This window comes from Montipora foliosa, chromosome 9 (genome assembly GCF_036669935.1).
Source record: "Montipora foliosa isolate CH-2021 chromosome 9, ASM3666993v2, whole genome shotgun sequence".
Taxonomy (NCBI): domain Eukaryota; kingdom Metazoa; phylum Cnidaria; class Anthozoa; order Scleractinia; family Acroporidae; genus Montipora; species Montipora foliosa.
Window position 1 is genome coordinate 3,598,878 of NC_090877.1, and position 11,079 is coordinate 3,609,956.

The 11,079-nt window shown below is 40.1% G+C and overlaps 2 protein-coding genes across 3 annotated transcripts in view; one reads left to right on the plus strand and one right to left on the minus strand.

The window, feature by feature from the left end:
• The first annotated feature begins 597 nt into the window (after positions 1 to 597).
• Positions 598 to 4,803, plus strand: LOC137971933 (transmembrane inner ear expressed protein-like). The gene is made up of 3 exons (XM_068818673.1): positions 598 to 792; positions 1,766 to 1,937; positions 4,031 to 4,803. Exons 1-3 carry the CDS (start codon positions 661 to 663, stop codon positions 4,324 to 4,326), a joined length of 600 nt encoding a protein of 199 aa, XP_068674774.1. The 5' UTR covers positions 598 to 660; the 3' UTR covers positions 4,327 to 4,803.
• A 1,313-nt stretch (positions 4,804 to 6,116) lies between these two features.
• The window catches only part of LOC137970923 (protein tweety homolog 3-like), a 24,063-nt gene continuing 19,100 nt past the window's right edge, over positions 6,117 to 11,079 (minus strand). For both annotated transcript variants that reach the window (XM_068817586.1, XM_068817587.1), the window contains 4 exons: positions 10,412 to 10,501; positions 9,423 to 9,467; positions 8,277 to 8,376; positions 6,117 to 7,372 (listed from right to left, as the gene is read on the minus strand). In XM_068817586.1, coding sequence (XP_068673687.1) covers positions 7,187 to 7,372; positions 8,277 to 8,376; positions 9,423 to 9,467; positions 10,412 to 10,501 — 421 coding nt within the window. In that variant the 3' untranslated portion in view covers positions 6,117 to 7,186. The remainder of the gene's footprint in view (positions 7,373 to 8,276; positions 8,377 to 9,422; positions 9,468 to 10,411; positions 10,502 to 11,079) is intronic.

Here is an 11,079-nt window from a genome sequence, read left to right on the forward strand (position 1 = left end):
CGACGATAATGAAAACGTCACAAAAACAATATCTTTGCACGCCCTGCTCGTGCGTTTTTCACTTTTGTCCATTTCTTTACCGTCGTCTGCCAAATTTGAGGTTTTATGAAGGACTTCAGCACTTGAAGATAAATTTTCATTTCTCCTCTAAATTAAGAGTCGTTCCGACTTATGTCATTATTGAGGAACAACATCACCCTCGTCATATTAAAAAGGTTGAAATAGTCACGAAGTGATTACAACAAGGCGAATATATATTTTGAGATGACGTTCTCGTTGCCGTCGCCGTCGTCGTTGCTAAGTTCTCTAACGTTGGTCAATAACGGCCCCAAAACGTTTGATCAAACTCAGCATGTTTGATAAGAATGTCTAGAGCCGGCGGCTTGATGGCCAAAAATGTTCTTTCAGCACGACGTTGCACAAAAATCTTCCATGGAAACAAATAAATGGTCGATTGTCTCTCAACAACCAATCAAGCAAAGGGGACAATGTTATAATCTGGGCTCACCTAACCACAAGACTATCCCTCTTAACCAATGTGGAAAAATCAAAGACTTTTCTTTAACCGTAAAAGCATTGAGATCATTATATCTTCCTTGGCATAAGTGTTACTTGGCATTCACTTTAATTTGATGACCCAAAAGCCACAGACAAACATATATGAAAGAGGTAGCCCTTGGGGAGAGTAAAAATTTGCTCAATTTTATTGCCACGATGGCAAAAGCTGGAGCTGTCCAACCTAATCTCATTTTCAAGACAGTTTTCTTTCACTCATTGCTTTTTGGATTTCAGGTAATCATTTTGTATAATTCAAAGATGACCTACAACAGGTTCTTCAAATTAAGTTAGACAGGGACAACGGCAGATAAAATTTTTGATACTTTTATAATGCTTTAAAAGTTTCCGTCCCGTTTTAAGTAAAATGTTCTCCCATTACAGTTTGTATTTATGTGCAGTATATAACTAATTTGAGGGGAACGAAAATTCGTGATTAAAAATTTATGCTACTTTTTAAACATGGTTTTAGAGAATAGTGGACTAAATGTGTGACTGAACTGAAAAGAGAGGTTCCTGACGCCAGCAGAAGAATCGCTTAAATCGTAGAAAAAATTAAACAAGAACTAATTAGATGACGAAAATGGGGATCTGCGATGTTATAGTTTCTCTTACGTGGAAACAGACAGTGGAAGCTATAATTGGTGACCATAATAGGCTTACAATGAATAATTCATTTTAGATATATTCATAATTCATATGCTTTTATTCTGGCTAATTGTGTACTTTGCCACATTTCTCTTCCGTTATTATGGGATTATGCGCGATGACATTACACGTTATTTATCAAAATAATGTGAAGAAACGCGATTGTTTCCTTACTATCTGGTTCCCTGGAAGGAAGAGGCAGCTTTTTACAAGTCCATCAGCAAGTTTGGCAAGTTTTAAGAACAAAATCTTAGAGGGCAGACGTTTGTTTGTTTGTCCTCCGAGTGAAACCAAAAACCCACTCCAGCAGGGCTTGAATCATGGAGGCAGTGTGGCCGCTGGAGTAAATTTGTTGTTTATTTCAACCTTTTTTTTTTTTTTTTTTTTCATTGCAAAAAAAAACCCTGAAGGGAGCGGTCAATATCTTGTTCAGTTTGTATGAAAAGGGCTGCTAGTCTCAACGGATCATCATGTTGTAAGCATTAGCTTGTTACCTGTGACATTGAAGAAATTTTTTAACGTCAAAACAATTCTAAGTTTTTTTTTGTCGAAAACTTGCCAGGTAGAACCATGCTTTGCGCAGAACAACGACTTATTCATCCCACCTGCAAAAGTAAAGACACTAGCGCCCAAGCCCACAACATCGACACCGATACCAGTGACAGAGAAGAACTTATGGGGCCTGAGAATGTGGCAAGTGGTTGGGCTGGCGTTTGTGGCCACTGTTTTGTCCGGTTAGTATACAATTTGATCGTTAAATTTTACCGTTAAACTCATCGTTTCATCCCTTCTCGTTTCACCTGCATATGTTCATTGCCGCTCAGATAAAGTGACATGGGTATGAAAATAACACTTAAAATTGCTCTCTAATAGATATCTCTGTTTAGTAAATTTTCAGCTCCGACTATTGCATTTTTAGCTTTTTGATTGGCTTAAAAACTCCGACTATGAGCCAATAGTCGATGTTTTACGTCATATGGAAAATAGTGCGCCAAGATGCTCTTTCCGGACGCTTTGTAAAAATTGCGGAAATAAAAATCGGCGGCAAAACCCGGTTTGAGAATTTACAAAACAATTATTCCATTCGCCCTTGTTGGATATGAAGTGATTATAACCAACTCGCGCTACGCGCTCGTTGGTTATTTTATCACTTCATATCCAACTCGGGCTCATGGAATAATTGTTATATAGAAAGAGCTTTATGGGGTATAAAAACGAGGGAGGGCGTGAGGAGAGGATGGCGGACGAGAGGGTTAAGAGATTCAATCATCAGGCTCGCCTCTCTTTTTCCAAAGAATGAAGTCAGTTCTTGTTAGTCGATCGTGGATACCCGAAGCGTATAAACGACTATCGTCAGGGGTCAGAATATGCACATTTGTCACTTATTCAGATTTTAACTAATCGATTTGTTCAAGATATGCCAATTTGTCACTCACACAGTTGAATTCAAATCGATATGGCAACGATCGATTTTCCGACGTTTCTCTTTACGATGTAATTAATGTCGCAACATGATCCGTTGAAATATTCTTCGACTTTTCTTCGTTCTGATGGGATTCATACTCGTTACAGTCAGCATGTGTTACCTAGTTATTGGTCAGTGAAGACTAAAGGTGACGGTCACTGTGCTATGTTTGTTGAAAATGAATGCGAAGAGACATTTGCTTGTCGATCCGCTAAGTTCACAGGTCCACTCGTATTAGGAAAAGAGCACGCCGTGAGATTGCAGTGGACAGTGACAACTGTGAAAACTGTGTTTTGTAATTATTATTTCATCATTCTATTGGTCGTATTAAATACCTTTAAGGTATACGTGTAACATATTTAAAACCTATAAAGGTGCTGTGTTTACAAAGTTGAGAAATACCCAGATGTTTTCGGTATCTTGCTGTAGTTGATCATGAACAGTGAACCATTCCTTTACGATAAGAATCAAACACGAATTTATTATTTCCTAGCTAATTTATCCTCTGGTACTTCATAGGCTTTTGACAACCTCGGAAAAAGTTTAAAGGAGTCAAAAACACCGGTTGGCGATTATTTCCACCTGGCTCTTTTGCATCTGTAAAATGCAACTAAATACAGCATGTTTCATGATCCGTTTCAGATTTTTGTGAAAGCTAGGTTGAAAGGTTTTGGAAACAATCCTTGTTTTTACTTATCACAAAGAGCGGCATTCGTAGCTGTTTACATAGTTGAGGACCCTTCAGATGTTTGAAACTGGCCTGATGTAGCCTGCCAATGATAATGCATTCTTAATTCAGTCATTCAGTATTTCCTAACAATGTCAGAAAAGAAATGATCGCAAGAGAACTCCCATTTTGTAAGTACGGAGACCCATAAGGGACACACATCATTTTTGTTTTGCTGCCACTTTTATTGTTACTTTTAGTGCCACGTTTAGTGCTACTTTTATGGCCACTTTTAGTGATACTTTAAATGCAACTTTTAGTGCCACTTTTAGTGATACTTTAAATGCAACTTTTAGTGCCACTTTTAATTACCCGTGCGGGCGGCAGGTACAAAACACAGGTCACAGGTCATTGTTTTACCAATACAGAAAGTATCCTAAACATTCATATCATAAAAGGTAACCTTAGGCCTAAAAACGTTTGGTTAGGTCTAATTAGGCCTAAGGGTACCCTTTATGAATGTTTAGGATACTTTCTGTAATTAAAAGTGGCACTAAAAGTGACACTAAAAGTAGCACTAAAAGTAGCACTAAAAGTAACAGTAAAAGTAGCAGTAAAATAAAAATGATGTGTGTCCCTTATGGGGCTCCGTATGTAAGCAATGAATCCACGACTTCTTCACTTTTATTTTTCAGTCGTCTTTTGTTGCTGTCTTTGCGACTGTCGCGTTCCGAAGACAGGTTACGACAAAGATGGCCAAGCAAAACAAGCGGATGGTGACGGCAGTGACACAGAACCAGCGGTTGTTCACTCTAGACCTTTACAAGACGGGAAAAGGTTGGAAAGTGCTTCCAATCAACAAAGAAAAGTACAGGACACCGGAAACTCAGGAGGAAAAGTAAACCAGGCTTTAGAAAGTGAAAGAGAAACTGCAGCACAAGATAAAGGCTGGAAAACAATTCAACGAACTATGCTTTCACGTCAACCGTGATGTTTTGTGACGTGGAGTACCGTAATAATTCGCGGGCCCCTCCCCTAGATCCGCCACTGCATTGTTAATCGCGCGACTGGTTATGAAACCTTAAAACCTTCAAAAGCGCGAACAATATTGTCGCAATCGATGTTGAATAGATCTGTTTAGCTTGGACGTTTAGTTTTCCCCATTTCAGACCACGTGATGTTACTGTAGAGTACAGTTTCTTTCAAATGTCGTCTTATGCACGAGCTTATGTACGAATAACTTATGAAAAAACAAAAGGAAAATTCCCTTGAGAATATCACTTGGTCTGAAATGGGAAAGCAAAACGTACACAGCTAAAGAGGTCCATTGACCGTGACAGTGCAAAATCTTTTGTTTTCGCTTCGCGCGGGCTCGCAAATTAGTTGCGCCCCAAAATTTAAACGAAAGATTTGATTGGTTATCTCCTCGAAAAAAAAAAGGTGTGTTTTGTGTACTGTCAAGGCCAAAATTAAAATACAGTCAAAAACACGAAACAAAAAGACTTCGAGTTTCATAAACATCTCCATGCATTAACTATGATCAGGGGTGAAAAGAAACCGTTGGAAGACTGAGCCCAAGCATGTGTCAGCCAGTACATGGCACCTTAACAGGCCATTTCTGAGTTCATGTTTGCCTTCTCTTCAAAGCGAGTCTAAGGGTGTGTTCGATTGACCCTATTCCGGAATAAGAATACGTGGAATGATGATTTAAAACGGTATTTCTGGCGTTTTGAAACAACAAGGATAGTAAAGATATGTTTAAAATCGCATTTTCGCAGGTCTTTGACAATTTTTTATGTGAATCTCCGTAAAAACGAAGGATTTCTAACTTCTATTTCATGTATTCCTATTCCGCAATACGGTCAATCGAACGCACCCTAAGTGCGAAGTTTCTGTTATGAAAATTAGTTTTCATTCATTTGTAAAGTAGAACAAATTACCATCACAAAAACTTCGCATTTAGACTCGCTTTGAAGAGGAGGCAGACATGAATTTGGAAATGGCCTATTCCGATCACGTTCCTTTGAAACCCGATGATAACCGGAGGCTGGAAACTAGCATTCGTTTTGACAAAGAAACCTTTTTAGTTCAATTTCCAGATCAAGGCATTTTCAAAGAAGTCTGTAAAAATCCAAGGTCGAAAGCGGGGGCTCGAACTTAGGACAGTGCAAATTGGGGGCAAAATCTTTCTCTCTACCTCTGAGGTATAAAGCCACCTTTCATCCTACGTTCACCTTTTCCGGGATATAATACGAACTCGCAGTTGACAAGCTCAAAGATGGCTTGAGCGATGTGCAACCGCGCCCCGATGGCTCAGTTGGTTGAGCACCGGGCTGCCATGCGGGAGGTCGTGAGTTCGACTCCGGCTGGACCAACACTCAGGGTCTTTAAATAACTGAAAAGAAAGTGCTGCCTTTGTAATTACATCCGCAAATGGTTAGACTTTCAAGTCTTCTCGGATAAGGACGATAAGCCGGAGTTCCCGTCTCACAATAACTTAATTCCAGTTCATTAGTTCCCTGTGGGACGTTAAAGAACCCACACACTATTCGAGAAGAGAAGGGATGAAGTTCCCGGTGTTGTGGCTGTCCTTCGTGAGTGTAAGGGTGTGTGGGTATAGCAGGCCCACATCAGCTGAATAGCTGCCAAAACTTCAACCTGCTCAAACAAAAAAATAACAAACAATTGCAATCGTTCGAGGTTCGGTCAAGCCTAGCGTTTTTCGGGTTTCCTTGTAGGGCACTTTGAAAATCATTCCACATCCACACTTCCACTATATGCTTTTCACATATTCTCCAACAGGACCAATTTTAATTTAAACATGTATTTCTGGGAAAAAACATCGTTTCTTTCCAAAATTGAACCTTACAGAGAAGTGAAATCTAGTTTCAAAGTAAGACAATGCATTGGCATCTTACAAAATATAAGCAGTCTTAAAATATAGTTATGAACTTGCTAACTTCTCATGGTAATCACAGATCCAAATTTGAATAGTAAATAATTTACTACACAGATAAATGACATTTTCAAGTGAAAAACGACCTTGTTATTTCTTCGCCAAGAAATAAATCAAGAATTATGTACATGTTTGGTCAAAACAATATAAAGCCCGCTTTACACTAAAATCTGGCACGGCACTCCAAAACCCACGGTACCGCACGGTAAAATTTTCGTGTATAAGCAGAACAAATATACAAGGCATACTAGGCACTTTTGCCAGAGCAAGCACAGCTCTGGAGATGTGTTCGGCACTCAAAACTGAGGTACCGTGTCACGATCTTGGAGTGCCGTGCCACTTTTTGTCCGTGTGTAAAAGGAGTTTAAGACATTCTGAAAAATACAAGCTAAAATGACTGGCTAAGTGAAAGATGTCTTTCTCTCACTAACTTATGCCCAATTACGCTACGCTTACACTAGGATATAATGATAACACAAATCTAAAACGCGACCATGTTTTGACATGGAGGTAGGTTTTAAGATGCTGTAAAATGTTTTTGTCTATATTCATACAAAGTGCAACTGGTTCAGTCTTCGCTGAGAAAAAGTGCTCGACGCGGTTTGCAGGGCGTTGTAAGAGAATAAAAGAGAAAATCAAAGATAAAACCCTGGTTGGCCGTAATTCTGAGCTTACGCGATCGGCGTCAGACGGCTTTATGGTGACAGAAACATACCTAGTATATATACGCATTTGTGTGAATGATAATTACTGGGCGATTGGATGGAAAACAATGGTGCTATTATAAAGTAAAGTAAAGTAAAGCATTATAGGACATGGATTGATAAAGTAAAAGGCTTTAAAAACTAGCCTAAAGCGAACTAGGAAATATACTTTTTTTTAATACGCTGCATCATCAAAAAGCCATGCTCGTGATCTGTCCCCTTGTGCTGGGAATCACGGGGTTGGAGGGTGCAGGATTTACTTCCGCAGAGGATGCTGGGAGCGGCTCGGTTTCGTTAGGAGTTAAAAACTGTCGTATGGCCCCTGATTCTTCAATGGAATGGAATTCCAGCGATGAATGGTGATTTACAGAGTTGTACTACGAATAAACGAGAAAAAGAAAAAATACAACATTAATCTATGATGAATTAACGAAAATTTGCGTTTGCTGGCACGGAATGCTCTCATGATAAACACTAATGATCACTCTAATTACTGAAGTTAGCATTTCGTCTGCTAACGAATCGTTCTTGCACTGGTTAGGTTACCTTCATCAACGCGTCTGATATAACCGAATTTTCGTGTTTCAATCCCTGACGACGAAAACAGCTTCGAAAAACCGAATAGCCGACGAAGCTGTTCCCAAACGAGTGAGTCGAAGTGCAAGACTTACCGATAACACTAAGTTTGACCTCACATTGGGTCTATTCACTTTCACACGAAAGTTTTCGTTATTGACAGGAATTCGCTAACTCGTCAGATTGACCAAAATCGTAAACAAGGCTGGCTTGTATTTGTTGAGGTAATTTGGGTAGGTTTGGAAATCTGACAAGAATTAAATCGCAAAAAAATTGTACCGCATGTACCAAAATTCGTCATGTTGTTGGCGGGAGCAGGGGGGCGTAGTGGTGAGAGCACTCGTCGCCCACCAATGTGGCCCGGGTTCGATTCCCAGAGTCGGCGTCATATGTCGGTTGAGTTTGTTGATTCTCTTCTCTGCTCCGAGACGTGTCTCTCCGGGTACTCCGGTTTTCCCCTCTTTACAAACACCAATATTTGATTTGATTTGACTTAATTTCGTTAGTGTCCCCAATTAGTGCTCTTGTGCTAAATCCATTGACCCTTGAAGTTGTTAAATTTTGTGATTTTTGTTGTTGCGCGCATTTCTGGGCATAAGTGCGTTCTTGGACACGATTAGAGGACAAGGCACGCTAAAATGAATTGGAATGGGACTATTGCCAATCAAGGGGGAAAAAGCTTAACTGAAAAAGGAGAGAACTTACCGTGCAGGGCAGTGGAGCACTAGAGTTCAGAGGAACAGTCTCAGATATGCTATCATCTTCCGAAATAGACTGGTAAGGAGTGCCAAGAGGTGAATCGGACCTGCAATAAACAAGTTAGCAGTTTAGCGACGATATTCTTTTGGTCAATCACCCAATCAAATGAGCCTATCAATCAAACAGCAAAACGCCGGCAATTGGCGCGGAAAAACACGTGCGAATAAGTGACAATTGGTTTTGCATAGGGGCCCATAACCGAGGGCCTACAACTCCAATTCTCAGTCAATGTAACGGCATTTGCACAGTCGGATCAAGCGATTTTCAGACGAGTTCTTAAATAAGATATGCCTTGCACGAGTGACTATTCTCAATCCCACGGCTAATAATATCTCGTGCAAGACTTGTGATTAGCCGGAAAGGTACGGTTTCGCAACAAAATCAATCTTAAAATAACTCGGTCAGTGTAAACGCCGTTGCATAAATGTAATGCAGTTGTACGCTCCGATTCATGGCCTCCCGTTTCGGATTAGTCTGTGAATGGATGAAAATGTTGTTTGAGATTTTAAGCCAGTTACCAAGTGTAGAGATCCAAAACCAAGTATTATGGAGATGATCCAAACAACTACCGACACTGAGCAAAAACAGATTTCACTATCGGTCACTTATCACAACCGTTGTTCAAAAAATGCTGAGGAACGTTAATTAAAGAATCCATGCACTATTTGCAAATCTTGGCCGGGAGCAAATGTGGCCGGCTTGGCATTGATATCTCAACCGAGATGAGCCCATGACTAGAAAAGTACAACTTCATTGTATTTGTGGAACGGCGTTTTCGCAGACCGACTTACTTTTATATTGATTTTCTCGCGAAACCAGACCTTTCCAGCAAATCACGAGTCTTGCATCAGAAATTATTACCCACGGAATTGAGAATGGTCACTCAATGCCATGCAAGTCATTTAAGAACTCGTCTGAAAATAGCTTGATCTGTGAAAATGCCGTTACATAGACTTAATATTCTGGTTATGGGCTCCAAAAAACGACTTATGCTTGTATTTGGCCACGCAAGCAGAACAGCAAGGGGGGAGTGCTAAAACAAATGAGACCTAAGATAAATATATGAGAACATAATTAAATTGTATTTCTTACCAAAACAACTCGAACAAATTTCGTTTCTTTCGATGCTTTGGTATTCTAGAAAAGCAATGAAAAATATTGATATGGCTTATGAGGTAACCTCAAAATCCACCAATCACGCGTCGCCTTTTATTATGACTAAAACTAATCACGTGTCAGTAATTTATCAATGAAGTAAGTTTCCCGCGCGAATTCGACAAAAGTTGCCAGATACTGCAGAGATTTCCCTTGGATGAAACTCCCCCCCCCCCCCCCCAAAAAAAAAAATTGTAGAAAGCAGTTCGGCAGGTGCTTTATTTGCTCGTCAACTTTTCTCAAGAAGAACAACGTTCACTCGATATTGCTAAAGCCATTGGATTATCACTGTCTGTGGACGTGAGTACCCACTCAGAAATAGCGGTTTGTTCGTTTTTAAAGATTAATGCCAAAATCCTTTGAGGGGGGAGGGGATGGGGGATGTCACAAAACAAGGCGAGATATAAGTCTTTTAAAATAGAAAATGTCCACTACTCTCCTTGGTTACCAAACGCCAGCTGTCTAAAGCCCAAATAAGCTCATCCTAACTTAATGTTAAGGTTGTCTGAATCCAGTTTACTTTCATCAAAATAAGGAGTTTCCACATGACCTTTCGGCTGGGACCACTTGTTCAGGGCTGGATTAAGATAATCTTAGATTAATGGAAAATTCAACTGCAGTTGAGTTGTTGATAAAGTAAGTTTTAACAAGATTTTTAACCGAGCAATTTTGGCTTCCACGTTTCAGTTTAGCATTCTATTGCGAAGGCTGTTTTGACGAGGAAAATCAGTCAAACCCCGGTTGGTATTTAAAAAGTGGTGACAGTGTTAATCGGCTTTCGAACAACTACATCCTGGAGCGAATGTAGATCGTTTCGAGAGTGGGTGGGGTGGGGATGAAGGTGGCAAGGTATACGAGGGTCGGGAGAAAGGTAGAGAAGATGAGTTAGATATACGATTCAAGGTATTGCTTGCAGGGCGACTTACCTATGATAAATAGGTAACACTAAAGACAGGATGATAATCACTAAAACACCAATAATCAGACTGACTAAGAGGAGCCTGGCGATGCCATTTCTGCAATAGATAAAGCCAGAAACCCATAATAGTTGAAACGTGTAACGGCCCCTTGTGTGCTGGGCAACAAGCGTCTGAGTATTCAATTTGCTAAGTACCATATTTGGAACAACAAGAGCGAGGGGTTTCCAAATATGGTACTTAGCACTGAAACATTCAACCAATCAGTTCGCATTGAATATTCGGAAGCTGTGAACGCGCGTTACACGTTTCAACCCTTATGGGTTTCTAATAAAGCATAATAACTCTCATACGTTTCATGATCACACAACTTGAATTAGACAGAAGCAACCATGGCGAACTCAGTGGAGTCTTGGCAATAAGTACCTTTAAGATTCGTTAGAACAAGAGACTCTAATAAAGGAAGGAGCCTACTGTTGTTATTGCGCATACGTGTTGCGCATATCGAGACACTCGGGTTTCCAATGGGTGGTGCTTAGTAAAACTGGGATATTTTTCGGCGGCTTAAAACTACGCGGAGAAAGCGGAACTTAGCAAGTGCTAATTGGGGGGAACCATGCATTTTTCAGTGATAATTAAGCTTCAATTTGCAAAGAACACGATACATTACTTTGTAT